This window comes from Jaculus jaculus, chromosome 15, assembly GCF_020740685.1.
Source record: "Jaculus jaculus isolate mJacJac1 chromosome 15, mJacJac1.mat.Y.cur, whole genome shotgun sequence".
Lineage (NCBI taxonomy): Eukaryota > Metazoa > Chordata > Mammalia > Rodentia > Dipodidae > Jaculus > Jaculus jaculus.
The window spans coordinates 59,092,375-59,110,534 of NC_059116.1; the positions used below are offsets into that span (position 1 = coordinate 59,092,375).

The 18,160-nt window shown below is 37.5% G+C and overlaps 1 protein-coding gene across 1 annotated transcript in view; it reads right to left on the bottom strand.

Moving 5' to 3' along the window:
• Plxdc2 (plexin domain containing 2) overlaps positions 1-18,160 on the bottom strand; it is a 444,295-nt gene that overhangs the window by 79,253 nt on the left and 346,882 nt on the right. Inside the window, exons 8-9 of the mRNA XM_004668408.2 lie at positions 13,620-13,715; positions 13,295-13,376 (exon numbers count right to left, since the gene is read on the bottom strand). Coding sequence (XP_004668465.1) covers positions 13,295-13,376; positions 13,620-13,715 — 178 coding nt within the window. The remainder of the gene's footprint in view (positions 1-13,294; positions 13,377-13,619; positions 13,716-18,160) is intronic.

Here is an 18,160-nt window from a genome sequence, read left to right on the forward strand (position 1 = left end):
GCTTGTCATTCAATCTTTCTAATTCTCATTTACTGAATTTATTAAACAGATGTCCTAACAATTTTTATGTGATTGTGAGGATTAAATAAATAACAGAAATAATAGATTTCAGTGTCAGGAAATGGTTTCAGGAGGTATGTTGCACCTAGTAAATACAGTACAAAGGAAATTATAATTGTTTCAAGCACCTTCATAAATATGGCATCCCTAGTCTTCCAATAGCCTTCCCATATTCTTTCAAAGCCTTTAAGATTGAGAAGGAACAGCAGCAAAAGAAAATCCAAGCAAGGATAAAATAACTCTATGTGTTAGTGGAGTGCAAAGAAGGTTTGCATTAATTTTGATAAGGGCACAGGTTGATGCAGAGGTCTTCTCTGGAGCAGGTCATCAGACAGTGCTTTAAGAATATACAAAAAAAATCTGTATTTTTTTAGGAGAGACAATCATTAGATATTGTTGCAGTCAAGGTCATGATTCATGGAGAGAGTGACTGACAGGTTCTCCCTTGACTATGAATTCTTACTGAAAACAGAATTCAATACCCAAGGTTAAAGAAAGAAAAAGGCAGATTTCTAGGAAGGAGCCAAGAAATGAATCTCATGAATCCAGAATCTGCCAGTCCCTGTCTATAAAATTCAAGAAAGTGAACAGGGAAATTCTGATATTTATCCAACTGCCCCCAAACTCCCATGTTTCTACTGAATTGTGTCTATGTTTTCTCTAAAAATGGGTCTGTTGCAGTTATCTTTATTGCTGGAACAAATACCCAACCAAAAGCAGCTTATGGGAGAAAAGGGTTTATTTCAGGCTTACAGAATCCAAGAGAAAAACCATCAATGGCAGAAGGAGCTGGCTTACTTCCATAGATAACAGCAAACAGACAACACCAAATAGCCAGCAAAGAACAGCCAGAGCTCGAACAGGCTCTCTACACACCAAGTAGAGCTGGACTCACTATCTACCCCCAGTGGCACACCCTCCAGCTGGCTTCTGCAGACATAAGTTGCAAGCTTAATCAAAAATATCTCAGGCTATGGGCGACATACATTCACATTAAAACCATCACAGAGTATTCAGTTGTTCTGATCACTGTACTCTTATTAAGAGATATACCTTCATAATAGGATTACTAGAAGTTCCTAGGAAGAAGCAATGCAGTTTTTACATGCATTGATAAATGCATTGACTCTTTCTATTAACTACTATTGTTATGTTTTCTTTTCTTTTGATGTGTGTGGGGGGGGGCATTCATGTATTTATGTGGACACACACACCACAATGTGGGCATATGAAGGTCACATGGGGAAGCTAGAGGAGAACTTTTGCATGTTAAGCATAATCTTCCACCTTATTTGAGACAGTTTCTCATTCATTCATCAGACTACTTGATCCCCCAAGCTGCCAGAATATTGCGATGTCTCTGTCTCCTATCACCATGTAGGTGGGCTGGGATTACCAAAGCCTGCCATAGCTTCTAGCTTTGACATGGGACCTGCAGATCTGAATCCATGTACTCAGGCTTATGAGCACAAGCACTTTATCAAGTGAGCCATTCCAGCCAGCCCCTTGGCAGTCTTCTATAAGAAGTGAATTTGTCTCTCTTACTCAGGACTTGGCAGAAAATTAACACTCTAAACATTTGGAAAATATCATAAAATAATAAGCCTATGCTCCTATCAAGAAATATGAAATTGTCCTATTTTAACTGTGCCAAAAGATACATTTCAAAAGAAGGTAGAAAATTAGAAACTATTTCAATGACTTTTTAATTTTCTTATATAAACTTTGAGCTGTCCTGAATGTTTCAATGTTTGTACTTTGTATGTCTGTGTTTTAACATTAGAATCCGAGAAAATTGAAGAAATCATTAACTATTCTTGTTAATGCTTTCATTAATTAAAATATTAGACTCTTAAATACAAGAATGTCTATTTAAAGGTACTCCATTGTTCAATACTTAGGTCAAATTTTTAACAGATGCCAACTATAAACTTTACTTTTAAAAAAACATGTTCAGTTCCTTGTAGTTTAATGATTATATTCTTTTTTCCAATAATAATTTGGCATCTACAGTTTTTCTCAAATTGCACATATATAATTTAATTCTTGGGTGATTAACTTTTAATTATTTCAGAGGAACTCATTAGTTTATTAGTGCAAGTTGAGGGAATGGAATTATAATTTAACAATAAAATGATCCATTTTTCTATGCTACGTTGTGTTTTCTAAGTTGAATTTATTGAAGTAGAGCTTTCTAAATTATAACCACATAAAATGTAGTTAATGTAGCTGCCTAACACATCAAGAAACTTTAGAATTACTTGAAAACTCTTGAAAAACACAGCCTTTGCTGCCTAGAAGATCAAAAACAAACTAAAAGAATGACTTGACTATCTTAGCTATCAGGAGGCTTGATTCTAACACCTATTACTTTAGTGTTTAGAAAAAAGAAAACTGGCTTCTCTTCTGCATCCATATCCATGTTTAGGACCTGGCAGAGGCCCACTGTCAAATATGGTCATTAGGCTTTGCAGGCAAATGTCTAAGCTGCTGAGCTGTCTTTCCAGCCCTTAAGATTCCTAATTAAAATTTGAAAATGATTACAAAAAGTCTTATACTAAAATACATTCAAAACTTACTTCACTCCCTTTAGGAACTGTAGCTCAGAAACAGTTTGGCTGTATGAAATTTCTAGAAGTACCCAAATTCCTTTAGAACATTTATCACTTCAGTAGAAATAATTTCTAAAAAATATGCTTTGACCTGGATAATGACATTCCTAAAACTTCTGATATATATACTGTCCATCCTGAAAGTACTTTAAATCAAGCTTTATTTCATTCACTACTAATACATCTTAACAGCATGTGTGTGTGTGTGTGTGTGTGTGTTTGTACATGTGTGCCTGTGTGAATGCCTGTTTGAGACAATATCCATTCCTGTAGCCCAGGCTGTCTTCAAACTCACTATGTAGTCCAGGCTGGCCCAGAACTTGGGACCTACATCCTGGCTGAGTTCCTAAGCAGTTAGGTCATAAGTGTCCACTACCATATCTAGCAAAGAGCAAATATCTTTGTTTACATAATTTGTTTTTGTAGTATTGCTCAATTTCATAATAAGAACAACTGTTGGAACACAACTTTGGCAAATCATCTCCAGTTTATATTCATGCAGATGTGCTTGTAGAAAGTCAAATTTCTATGGTGTTCTTTTCAGACAACCTCACAACACCCTGAAGAGGGCAATTAAAATGTTGGATTCCCAGTCTACACCCTGGGTTACTGAGTACATGAATTAGCTAACTGGTTATCCCACTACATATCCTTCTTAACAGCCCTTTCATGAGGACTTTTGTGACTCCCTTGAATAATTTAGAAACACTCCTTTGGGGATGTTTCTAAAATTTGGCTGGCCAGATGGAGAAATACCTCCTGATGTCCTAGAAAGCTCAATGTAGTTAATTGAGACTATACTAATGAGGATGAGTCCAAGACCACATTTCGTGAGCATGGCTACCATGTCATTCTTTGGTGCTGACTGTGGATCATCTAAGCTGACAGTTGTTCTGATTTCTTCCATCAGAAGTGACAGCAACACTCTCCTTCCCTGTTTGTGATCACATGGTAAGTGATGACAAAGCTTTTGAATCAATTTTTATTTATCTGATTTTGAGGTGTTTCTGAGTGTTTCTGTGCAGATTGTGACTATAGGTAACTTCAAATATGAGCTTAGAATATAATGGCCAGATAGATCTAGGCCCAGACTTTCTCCAGGATAGAAAGGGCAAGAAACCACAATTATTTCATCCACTACTAATAAATCTTAACAGCAGTTGTTTGTGTGTGTATTTACATGTATGTGCCTGTGTGAATGCCTGTTTGAGACAGTAACTATTTTATTTTATTTACTGATGTGTTTTAATTTATAAATTTCACCCTTGATCCTATTTGGCCACCATATCTGGTTTCCCCATTACCAACTGTGGGTTTCTGATTCTCTTCTCCCTTTCATCTTTAAATCTTGGAATTAATTAACCCTCTCAGATAAATTACCTTGCTATTCACTTAAAGAAGACAGTAAAGTTTGTATCTATTGGAGAGTGAGATTCTGAGGAGAATAAGAAGGGAAAAATAGTTAAAATATTCTATGAATTCTCTTAGCATACTATCTCTCAGAAACCAGAAATATTGTCTTTTAACAAGCCCCATTCTTCTTTCGGGAGCATCAAAACAGACAGTGAGGTTTCATTGATCTTAAAGTTGTTGGTTCACTTAGAACCAAATGATTTCAAAAATACCACTAGGGTTATACTTAGCTCTTCAAATGCACCCACTTTAAGAGTTGCAGAGATAACTCATAAGGAGAGAGGTCATCCCCCTGATATCACTATTTAGAAGCATAAGACTTCTGATGGGAAAGGTTGAGCTCACTATACTAGATCAATTGTTACTTTGTATCTTTTCTCCTCCACAACCTAAGGTGTAGTTTTAATTTCCATTAGCTAAATGAATATATGAGATGGACATTATACTTTGAAAATTAGCTATGCTATGTAAGAAAGGTATTGTATCCTTAATTATTTTATGAAAAATATATTTCATATTGTTAATGAATTATAAGCCAGTATTTCTATATAATTTTTTCACTATTTTTCTCAACTTTTATTAACATTTTCCATGATTATAAAAAAAAATCCCATGGCAATACCCTCCCCCCTCACTTTCCCCTTTGAAATTCCATTCTCCATCATATTCCCTCCCCATCTCAATAATTCTACTTACATATATACAATACCATCCTATTAAGTACCCTCCTCACTTCTATATAATGTTTTGAAATGTATTGTTATTTATGCAATTTTTGTTGCTGCAAAGGAATTCAATTCATTCGATGAAAAATAATGGTGAGTGTGGTGCTTTGAATGGAAAATGTCCCCCTTCCACTTAAGTGTTTGGATAGTTGATCCCCAGGTGGTGACACTTTCAGGGTTCTGGAACCATTAGGATGCAGAGCCTTGCTAGAAGTAGTGTGTCACAGGGGTGGGCCTACAGGTCTCATAACTAGGCCTCATGTGGGATTTTCTCTTTACTTCCTTTACGCTAATGTGACGATGTGATACTGGACCTTCGCTCCTGTCATGGTTTTCTTGCCTTGATGGACTCTAACCTTTGGAACTGTTGGCCAAAATAATTCTCCCCTTTCCCAAGCTGTTTCTGAACAGCTATTTTGTCCCTGCCATAAGAAAGTAATTCATATGGTCAGTGTGGGATAAACTCAGGGAAATGCAATAAAACTAAGAAGGTCAAAAGAGTACGTGATGCTCGCACAAGTGCAATAGTGGCACACAGTCATGGTGGGGAACCAACTGCTCTTGATTTGGCTAATTGACCCACCCAGTGGAATGGAACCCATAGCTGGATCTAGGAAACAAGTCAGAACCATATCCTAAAAATGAGCCCACTCTCCACTATCACTACCACCAATCATGGGCTATAAGAGGGCCTATACATATTAAATTCTCTCTAAAATAATAATGGTTATCTCATTTATTCAGTGCTGACTTCACTCTCCATTGGAGAATTTGCTTCTCTTTTTCAGATGGATGCAGATTGTGATGAGAAAATCAGCCCACTGCACCTCAACAGTGCCCCAGCTGAAACAAAGAGTAATTTGGAAAATGAACAAGAGTGCTGCTTTCTTGGTGAACCTGGTATTAGCAAAAGAGTGAAGGAGATAGACACAGAGAGCACTCAACTCCTACCAAACCAGATATCCAGAGACACAGAGGCTCCCAAGACCTCATCACTAAAGTAGACCTAAAATGAACCCAACATGGCTCAGGAAAAATTGTGGAAGAGGGGGCGGGAAGATTGTTAGAGCTACAAGTTGGGTCATTATGCACAGAGATATTGCCTCTTTCTCATAACTGATGGCTAACCCCACAATGCATGACCCATTTTCCCCAAGGAGGAGGGTCTTTGGGGAGGGGGAGGACAGGCTGATGATGGTACCAACATGACTGTAGACATATGGTGTACATAACTAGTAAAAAAAAAATAAGCTGTGAAGGAAAGCTCTAGATTTCAGCACAGATTCATTGTAGCTGGAATAGATGCTGCCCTGGAAATAAACTTGTTTTATTTTATTTTTTTAAAAGAGTATGGATAAATAGACAGGAAACACTTCCTTTCTACCATGCCCCATTTATTTTAACTAAATATTTTATGTTATTATTCTATCAAGACATGTTTGCTCCTTTCATGAGAATTTCATTTATTCTTTCAGAGGATAGAGTTATGGAATAACTGATTACATAACTTTGATTAGGTCCAAGAAAATGTTAGGTGCAAAAATATGTACAAGCAAGACACCAAAAGGTTATTGTTACAAAATCAAACAAGAGTATGACATGCTTAATTGTGAGTGTTGACATCTTATGCCAAATCTCAGTTTAGTTCTCTATATAGTAATTGGGTTAACATTGTCAAAGTCAGTGGGTAGGAAGAGATTAAATTAGCAATTAGTATTCTCAGGACAATGGACATTTCTAGCCTCAATTAGCTGCATAATTCAATCCAACAATATTGTTGGGTATTTATATTCAGACAGTGTGAGGAGCTATGGTTGGTTCTGAAGTAAGAAAAGCTGCAGTTCTGTACCTCAAAGCACCTTCACACATTGTAATTTGCTCATATTCATCCCTATTTATCCTTTTTTGTCTTCTGCTTCTTCTGGCCCATTTTCTTCCCCTATAGATGTGATATTTATCTTTTTTCTCCATGCCATTATCCTCTCTTGCTGTCCCGTTTCAGTTTCCTTTTGAGAAGCCACTGGTCTAATCAGCCAGCATCCTGAGTTCTTTTTCACTGGGCTCTCCTGCTTTCAGCTCCAGAGAGTGACAAATCGAGTCACTGTTCACTGGATTTCCTCAGTAACAAATATTTTTGTTAATATCCCTTTCACAAATATTCTTTGTCTATGAAAACATGCATGCATATATGAATATACTTTTAAAATAATTTTGTATGTAAAGGAAAATTAGCATTCTACTTCATTATGCTATGCCATAAGGCTTACTGCTGGCACCTTACAGGCTATTGCCAATTTCAATATTTTCCATAGCTGATATCATTCGCCCTAATGGGCTTGAACTTAGTATGGGTTGAGTATGCATGCAGGTTCACAGATTCCATGCACACACATGCAGAGGTCAGAGGAGGATGCGAGTGTTCTCTTCTGTCTTTCTTCCACCTTAATTTCTTTTTTTTTTTTTTTTTTTTTTTTTTTGGTTTTTCAAGGTAGAGTCTCACTCTAGCTCAGGCTGACCTGGAATTAACTATGTAGTCTCAGGGTGGCCTCGAACTCACAGCGATCCTCCTACCTCTGTCTCCCGAGTGCTGGGATTAGAGGCGTGCGCCACCACGCCTGGCTCCACCTTAATTTCTTGAGACAGTGTCTTTCACTGAACATAGTGATTGCCATTTTTATTTATTTATTTGTTTATTATTTTAGTTAGTTAGATTGTCTGAACAGTGAGCCTCAAAGTTCCTCTTGTTTCTAACCCACCTCAGCATTAGGGTTACAGGTATGCATGGCCATGCCCAGCTTTGTACATGAGTGGTAGGAATCTGGAGATCAAACTCAGGACGTCATGCTTGCACAGCCAATGCCCTTACATAACGGTCCATCTCCCCAGCCCCCAACTTCTTTCAAACCATAATGACTCTCCAATCTAAGCATTTAGATTTTTCTATTTCCTATTTAACTTTTCCATTTGAAGTCTGACAAACATCTTAGACATATTCCCAATCCAAATTGTTTCTCACCCCTCTTGTTACATTCCTTATGCTATCTTCCATACCTTAAAAACAGTGTGAATGTCAACACATTATGCTTAAACAAAAGTTTAAGAAGTAGCCTCACTCATATCTTTCCATCTACCTTCACTTCTTATACATTAGAGTGTAATTTCTCTCTGTCCAAAATGTGCTCTGCATTGTCTCATCATGTAGTATTCCCAGTTATTATCCATGTCCAACCTACTTGTATCCCCCTGTAGACAACTGATCATGTTTGCTACCAGTTCTTCCTTTCTATTGTGATTTACCTTCACAAAGAAAGACAACCAGAAAGAATATTGTAAAGAAGGAAGGAAAGAAAGAAGAAATAAAGAGGAAAAGGAGGAAAGGAAGCAAAGAAGAAAGAAATCTAGCTTGGAGCTTTCAGAGTTATAGTTTGAAAATAGAGTAAAATCACATCTCCCCTCATTAACTTCTAAGATCTAAAAACTTTCCATTATCCTGAGGATAAAATTTTATCTGGCTTATAAAGCCCCCCATAGGCAGGCACTTAGCCATCTTGCTGACGTCATGCGGCTCCACTTCCTGTGCCAAGCTTCTCTCCTCTCTTCCTCAGATCAAGTGGAACTCCCCTGTTGTTCTGTCACTTTCTCTGAAATGCCTTTGGCTTTCACTGCAACTATTCTATATCTGTCAAATTTTTCTTCATTACCTCTTTCTAGGAACCCTTATTGGCTTCCTAGACCAGAAAACTACCTGCTTTTTTTTTTTTTAATTTAACAGATCAATCCTCATCATTACAAGTTCCATTTAATTATTAATTCAACTATGTTCTGGTTTTCTCAATTGAACTCCAAACTCTGTGAGAGTTGTGGCTTTAATACCTGCTTACCCTTCTAATAAGCTCAGGCTTTGAGTAAATGCCTAGTGATACATTACTATTAAGTTAAAAATGGTAAAATAGTCCATAGATATAATTTAAAATTTTATTTTAGATTTTATATATTTATTTTATATATAACAGGCTATACACTTTTATCCCCTTGCCCCAACTCCTGTTACCCTTGTGACCCTCCTCAGTGGGGTTATGGTAATCACTGTGGGGTCATGAAGGCCTCAGTAAGTCCCTATGGAGTAATGGGGACCATGCCTCAGGGTATTCCTACCCACTCTGTGGCTCTTACAATCTTTTCTTCCCCTTTTCCTCAATGTTCCCTGAGCCATGGCAGACCTGTTGGCAGTCTGACTTACTGTTGAGTTCTCCGTGGCCTCTGCATTTCTGCTTTCATAGGTTTTGATTGATCTTCATGAATGCTTCTCTTACTGCTAGTCTCACAATCAGCCCCAGGATGATGGTGACAGACACAAGGATTAATCAATGCATATTTGCAATTAAAAATTCACCTTGGGTGCTGATGGCTGATCAGTGTAGTGGCTCCTCAAAAGGATAAGGAGAGGGGGGAACAAGAAAGAACAATAGGGTGGGGATTAAGACAAATAACATGCTTCCCTTCAGAAGCATTATCTTTGGGGACAAAAGGGAATCAGCAGGAGGGGGAAGACAAGAGAGGGAAACAAAGGGAAATATGAGCAAATCTCAATGGTGGGCATGTAAGAAAATGCCATCATGAAACACATTATTTTCTGTGTTGTTTTTAAAAATCTTACTAAAAATAAAGTCAATAAGTAAAACTGTTTTATTAACCATTTTGCTACAAATATGCTAACATTACCCTGTATATTTCTCTTACTGTAGGTCTCATCACTCCACATTTCATTTAATACATATTTATTCACTCAAAATATATCTTTTCATTTTAAAAACTTCAGTTCTATTGGGAAGGAGATTTTTGTCATTTCCCACAACTGAATGCAGTCTTGAACATGAACAGAGGAAGGCAGTGTTTGTTGTTGAATGAGTGAATATGTAAGATGGAGATGAATGTGACTGATTCAAGTCCTCTCAATTTCCAGTGAGGAAATAATACACACTTACCTAGAAAAAAATTGAGCCAAATATTTTAAGAAAGTAATTTCAATCCTGGGTCTCCTCATATGTTCCTGTAACTCAATGCTCTTAGACTTTGGGCAAGCCACTACACACATTTTGCCTTAGTTTTTGCTCCCTAAAAAATAGGAATTAAGGGAAATGAACAAACCAATGAAAATTATCTTTTTTGAGAAAACCCAACTTGAGAATTCAATAGTTACTGGCAGCTGATTATCATTCAGGGCTGAAAGAGCACTTGGAAGGAAGGAAGAATGGAGAGAGGAAAATACTCACAGGTGCAACTTGTCTTCCTACTTAGGGTTAGACTGCTTTTGGTTAATGTTTTTTTCATGAAAGCACTAAAGTCTAGGGAAATAATGTTAGGCAGTAAAATAAAGTTTTGAGGCTCATAGGTCCAAGGAGAAATGTACAATGCAGTGGGGAAATTAAGTTGAACAAAAGAGCAATGAGGCATAGTCAAACCAATTCATTGCACAGGCCGTGATATGTGTATAATGGGGTTACTGAAGAAGCCAAAGTAAACCCAAGAGTTTGAATTAACATTTGGTGTTGAACAAACAGAAAGCAGTACCGCACGGAAAATGCACACTTGTAGAAGCATTATGTGATGAGCTACTGTGAGTCACCACTTCCATTAATGGTAAAATGTACACTTTCACTAATTTATAAGAGCCTTAGGTATGTTGTGATTTTTTTCTATATTTTTCTTGTACCAATTTCAAAATCATATACTGGTCTTGCAGCATCAACTATCAAAATACTTGTATTTTTAATAGCATGTTGAATGCTTTTCAGAAAGCAACGAAGATTTGTTTGCTGAATGTACCAGCCACCTACCAGATTTAGGCAAACCCAGTGAACTGTCCAGGCCCAAACTTGGGAGTCATATGGACTGGCGCTCAGTTGCAGACTTAGCATGAAAACCTGGAACCCTGCAGAAGGAACTTAACTCAAAGCCCCTGAGGTTCCTCTGCTCCAAAACTACTGTTAAACGTAATATTTGAAGAGTCTTGGGCAAAACATTTGGCTGAGAAGTCTCTCAGTGAAATTAAAGGCTAGCAGTAGAAGAAGATTCTCATGCAGGATGTTTTGATTGTTCAAATGGCACGTTTCAAACTTTAAACATGTATTTCCACAGAAAGTATATATTTTAAAAAGTGGCTAGTGGCAGGTATATTTCTACATAAGCCTTCCAAGTTTTCACGTACCATAACATTATTTTGCCTATAATTTCAGCACTTGGGTGGCTGAAGCTGGAGGATCAAGAATTCAAACCCAGCCTGGATTACAGAGCAAGATCCTGTCTCACACAGTAAAAACTGAACCCACTGCACTCTGGCTTGTGCTTGTTTTCCTTGGACATTCCCAGCATTAGCACTGCAAACGCTCTTTTCCTGAGTCTCACTTCAGTCCCAGAAAAATCTACTCAAGATTCCTTCATTTGGCAACTAATTATAATTTATTCAGTTTCCCATTTGTCTGCCTATAGTACCCAGGTACATACCTAGGCTGTAGAGATGTAGGACACATTATATATGGTCTTTTCTTTTAACAAGCTTAACAAGGAAGACAGACAAATAAACAAGCATTGACAATTCCATCCTAAATGCTAATCATGGGACCAGAGATATAGCTCAGTACATACAGCATCTATCTAGTATGCATGAAGCTTTGAGTTTGAGGAGGTAGAGGCAAGAGGATCAGAGAAGTTCATGGTCATCTTCGGCTTCATAGTAAGTGAGTTTGAGGCCAGCTTGGAATAAGTAAGATCATGTTTCAAAACAAAACAAAACAAAAAGCACAAAAACTCTCATGATGAAAGTTTGTTCAAGCTAGTAGCCAGTGAACTTGATCTTGAAATGGGTATAAAGAAGCTAATCAGTGTGTTCACTTATGTTTTCAGCATTTTCACATCAAAGTCAGTACTACTTAAATATACCTGCAAAAATGCCATCTCTTAAATTCCCTTTGGTTGTATCTAAACACATTTTGCATAATCCTGATATGAATGTAAGCTTTATGAAATCTTAGCAAAACATAAATAAGCACTAACACTTGGTTTTACAGCAGTTCTTCCCACTCTGAATATCTAAATAAGTTAAAATGTGATTTTAAAGAGGCCTACTGCCTGCTTGCTTTTTCACTATGAGAAATTCATCACTCTAAGGAAATTATTGGCACGACATGTTCAATTGAAGACAAAACTGAGGTTACCACAAATAATACTGTTCATACCCAACATTATAGTTGTTACCACAAATTAGAAGGTTAAAATGTTTCTTAAAACTTGTTATGAGAGAATTGCCATCTATTTTTATTCTTCCTAATGTCTCAGAACATGCCTCTAACATGGCAGTCAATGTTGGGTGACAATAAATAGCCTATCTGTCCTGTGGGAATAATAGTCGTTGAGTAACAGATTATATTTGCTTTCTAATCTGATAAGGTGATTTTTCAGTGACCTTGAAGGTGTGATGGGACTTATTCCCAGATAGATTCTAACCTCATGGGTGGGAGGAGTCATCTTTATATGCTCATTGCTGGTTGCAAGCATCTTGGGCATAACTGACATCAAGAATGGTTGAGCAAACAGCATACATTTACAAGTCTAAACCTTATGTTCCTGGCAGGTGGAAATAGTCATAGGATATACTTAAGAGTCCCTCTGACACCCACTAAGATGTGTTTACTTTGTCCAGAGCCAAAAGAAGTTCAGATGGTTGCTTCCTTCACTGAGTTGGCTCAGTTTCCATTAATTTCTTCAAGTGTTTGGTGGAAGTATGTCCATCCATCATTGTGGGAAAGTCAATCTTCTCTCCCATATCACCTATCCCCCACTTGTCCAGCTTCTGAAAAACTCTGAGGATAAAACCATCCTCTCTACCAATAAAGAAAATCACTAAGCATTTTTCACACCAGCAGCTTAAGTTTACAAGTCAATTATAGGATGAGGTTGAAACCATCTACATGCCCTATTTATGTAAAGTTTGGGTAATGCCATCTTCATATTATAGCAGCAGCTTTGAGTAATAACCTGTAGGAAAATATAGGAATTTTTAAAGATTATGCATGTGATTATTGTAGCCCATTCTTGCCAAGGCAAAGCTAGACCATACAATGTTTTCTGTTGAATAGGGACTGAAAGCATCATTGTAGATGTTCAGCAGCTCTCTCAGCATGTATGCTTAGTCTCAGAGAAAACTACCAATCGATGTCAGAGCAGGATCTTATTGACAGTGAAGGGTCCTAGTCATGGTAAGCATTCAGACAAATGAATATATTAAAATCCCCTCTTTTGGGTAGTTTGTGTTTGTATTTTAATAATGTGATTATATACACATTGTGTATATATTATATTTATTATATATATTATGTGCATATTATATGTAACATCACATGTATATATTTAATGCTTGACATACATTTAAAATTCAATAATAATGCATCTTTCTAAACATGGTAAATTTCTTATTACTATTTTTACCTTTGAAGTCTACTACACCAACTACAGTTGAAGCCAATCTGAGAGGACACACAGGGACCACAGCTATTGAACTGCAAACAGGCTAGGAAATAAGAGAGAACAGACTCATCAAGACCAAATGACAGCAGGGAGAGGCAAATAGCACTGCTTAGCAAAAATAAAAATACCGTTTATGTGTACGTGCTCAGGGTCAAATTGCACATCTATGCCAAACACGTTTTTACTTACGTAATTGGTACAACTACTATACTGGTTTTTACTGAACTGATCAGATTGCCAAATGTGCAAATCTATTTCCACTTATGTTCTTACTTAACCAACTTACTAGGCAGTGGGGTCATCTCCACAGCGGAAATGTTGGTAATTTTTGACATTTGTAGCTCAACTCGGTGATATTCATAAATTGTTCTTCTTCGAACATCTATAAAAACAAAGGAGAGAAAATGAACTTTCAACATTCCTGATTTATAAAACATTGGAATAAATTATAAACCACTGTAATAGTGGACATAGAATTACATACTTATTTTAGCCTCATATAGCTTCAAAGTCAAGCATCATCCCATAAAACAGTTATTATTTAAAACGAAACCATGAAAATTTTAAAAAGACTTATAATCATGTACCCCTGCATCAAGAATTTCTTCTTTAATTGGCAAAGTTAACAGTCCGAGGAGGGCGTCTCTAAGATATCAGACCCCCACCTGCTGACACTCAGCTTCAGAGCACACTTGCTAAAGATGCTTCCTGGTAGGTCGTCATAGTTTGAGAATTTTTGACATATGAAAGTACAAAGATACAAACGCATAGATACAATGGCATAGTTTCTCCAAAATTAAAGCTAAAGTAAAATTTTAAGAATAGGTAGTAGTTAAATTTTTTCAGCATATAAAGTTAATGTAAGAATAACAATATAAGTGTCTTAATGATTGGAAATAGTAAAAAAATAAAAGCAGTGTTCTGGTACACACTTTGAGAGGTACACACTTAGAGAGAAGATATAAATTTATTTATAACTTATACTATATAAACTTTTCATCCCTCACATCCCTTCACATATGTTTCATTGCTCATCAGGAGATTCTGCTTCAGGATCAAAGGGAGGAATGCACAACAGAGCATTTCTTGGGCTAGTTATGGTATAAGAGCTACTCAATGAAAACCATTCAGGTTTGAAAAACTGGGAAACTCTTGAAAAGCCCCAATCCAAGCTGAAAATGGTGGCTTGTACCTTTAATCCCAGCACTCCAGATGCTGAGAAAAGAGGATTTCTATGAGTTCAAGGTCAGCCTGGGCTAAAGTGAGACCCTTCCTCAAAAACCCCTAAAAAACAATTTCTTTTTGACATAATTGAAACAGGCATGTACATTTTCTGGAGGATATAATTTCTCAGTAATTATAGAAAATAATGATTCCACAGTAGAAGTTTTACTGAGTTATATAAATCATGGTATCCTTTTAACTTTTTAACATGTGCATCCTTATGTGGGGTGTGTGTGTGTGTGTGTGTGTGTGTGTGTGTGTGTGTGTGTGTGTGTATTTACTTTCTTGTGTTCCAGTTTATTTATTGAGGTATGTCTCTCACTTGGGCCCAGAGATGGCTGATTCAGTGAGTCAGTATGCCCTAGAAATCCCTTGTCTCCACCTTCTGAGTGTTTATATTGTGTATGAGTAAATAACTACACCAGATGTACTCACACCTGCCTCTCTCCACCTTCCAAGTGCTGACATGATGTATGAGTAGACAATTACGCCAGGTGAAATCACGCTTGCACGACAAGTGCACTATCCACTGAGCTATTTCCCTAGGCTCTTTCCCTCATTTTAATTTTAAAAACAACAAAAATTATTGCTTATCTTTTGCCTTTGTCCAAGTACAATGAATTTCCATGTATTTTGTCCATCAATTTAGCTCTCAGATTAGAGTGGTTTCGCAGCACACCTCGAGGAGGGATATTCTTGAGTCGTTCAGAGTGTCCATCATATTAGTTTATGATTAACATATTAGTACTCTTTTCACTTCATATAATACTTTGAAAATCTCCAGTACTGAAAATAACTGGGCAGCCCCTGGAGAGAATGAGCTTTTGCTATGCTTATTCTATTGTATGCTCAGAGACCTCCAACTATTGGGAGGAGATAAATTTAATAAGACCCAAACTAATGAGAATGATTTTTTGTTTGATGAACTGCCAATCAATGACAGCTTCCAAATGGTCATTTCTGTAGTGTTTCAGAGACAGCTCTGCAAAAACAAGTCATTAGGAGTTTATATGCTAGCTGTCTTTGCCAAGACTAGCAGCTTTTATTTGAATCCAGAGATGTCTTTAGTTTGTAGGTCTCCAAAAATATAAGCCAAAAATTATGTTGAAACTAATGCTCAGTCTTACAGTTGGTGATACAATTTCAACAACTCATTTAATACATTAAAAACAAACAACAAGACTACAGTACTTTTACCTCCTTCTGGATACTATTCTACAAAATATAACTACCAATAATGGAGAAGAGGGATGGCCTGAACAGAAGTACTTTATATAAATTGGAAAAGGATTAACCCAAAAACCATGGTCTCAGGCTAGGTAATCCCAGGCCCAGAACTGAGTTATTCCCCATAGTGAGCTGTTGGCTAGGGAGAGTCAAGAAACCCTCAGAAGGATGCAGGTCTTTATCATAACTCTTGATTACCTGCCAGAGCTAGAAAGTAAGACCTTATTGCTGAAGACACCACAGGCTGTGATCATAGGACATCAAAATACCACACTGGAAGTAAAAGGGAAGCCAGCAGTGACCCCCCCACCCCCATGCCAGATAAGCCCTCATATTGTTGGAAAATGCTATGCGAGTTACAAAGAGACAATGCTCACTAACAGCGTAGATAAGTAGGAGACCTTGCATGCTATGAAATCAACCAGCCAGGAAAGAAGTACACATCTGTGCAAAAGTGGCACACAGACTTTGGGGTAACCAGCTGTTCTCTGATTGGACATGAAGCCTGCTCAGTGGAAGAGAACTCAAATCTGGTCCTGGAAACCAAGCCAGAATACCAAGGCCGGGAAATTAATGCTTCAGAGAGAAGCTCCCACCTTTCTCTAAATATGAAGAGTGAACTTACACAGTAACAGCTTTACCAAATCATTAATCCAAGCTGCTCTCACCCTTGGTTGGAAAATCTGTTTCATTTTATAGATGGTAGAGAAAACTCAGGAGATTCAACACCCATCAACACAACAAGAAAAGATAGTCACTGCCTTCCAAAAGACATGCCATGACTACCACATCTACAGGGGCCCAGGAGAAATTTCAGAGGAAGCTATGACATGAGTATAACTCCCACTGCTATCCTTAACATCAGCTCCAGGGGAACAGCGACAGGCAGTGTGGTCAATCAAAAGACACTGAATCAGAAATCCCGAGGTTATAGAGAACTCAAACTACTAACAGACCTAGTAAGGCTCAGGGACCACTGCAGAAGAGGGAGGCAGGAAGATAGTAAGAGCCATAGGGTGGGTAGAAAGATTCTGAGACACAGACAGCCCCCCCCCCCCCCCGTCTTCAGGGAATGACTAAGATCTTAATTAGTCAACAGTGAACATCCTCAACTCATTGAGGAGAGCCCTATGGGAAAGTAAGGGAGGGGGATGAATATTAAACTACAACTATTGTTTAAAAAAATAAATTAAAAATAAACATGACCAGAGTAGCATATAGGGAAAATGTAGCCAGTGATTGTTGTGTGCAAATAATGAACTTTAGGTTTGAGAAAGTCTGATCACTTTCAGTAGGGTACAAGTTGATCATATGAAAATTAAGATTCCTTTTCACCCTCAGGGAATTAAACATGACTCAGCTTATTTTTTCTCATTGTTTTGAAAATATTTACACAGAGAATATATGAATAATTTCCTAAATGAATCTATTTACCATATTATCAAAATATATTGTTTTAAAATAATCTATTTATGCATACACACACATACACATACACACACACACACACACACACACACACACACACACACATATATATATATATATATAGAGAGAGAGAGAGAGAGAGAGAGAGAGAGATTGAGAGAGAGAGAGGGAGAAAGAATGGGCACACCAGAGCCTCTAACCACTGCAAACAAACTTCATATGCATGTGTCACTTTGTGCATCTGGCTTTACCTGGGTACTGGGGAATCAAACTCCAGTCCTAAGGTTTTGCAGTTAAGTGCCTTAACTCTCTCCAGCCCTTTCTAAATCTCTTAATGTTTTGGTCAAATATGTGATTTTCTAGCACTTCCTTTTATGTGTGTGTCTGTTGCCCATGCTTAATAGGCCCCAAAGGGTTATATCTTATATCTTTTCTAGTTCCAATTGAACCTAAGTCTTAGAACTGGTTGTTGAGCACACTTTAAGATTAACAGTCCCAGCATGAAGACTCAGAAGAAAAAACAGACTCCAGGTTAAAAAGGGATGGTTTTATAGGACTTATGAGCAGCCTATATGGTGATGCAGCAATTGAATTAGCTAGTTGGACTTGTGAAATAAAGCATGCAGAAATTTTAAAAAATGCATTAACTGGGCTGGAGAGATGGCTTAGCGGTTAAGCGCTTGCCTGTGAAGCCTAAGGACCCCGGTTCGAGGCTCGGTTCCCCAGGTCCCACATTAGCCAGATGCACAAGGGGGCGCACGCGTCTGGAGTTTGTTTGCAGTGGCTGGAAGCCCTGGCGTGCCCATTCTCTCTCTCTCCCTCTGTCTTTCTCTCTGTGTCTATCACTCTCAAATAAATAAATAAAAAATGAACAAAAAATATTTAAAAAAAAATGCATTAACTGCAACCTTTTCTTCCACTTTGTTGCAGTCAGGTTCACATGGCTGG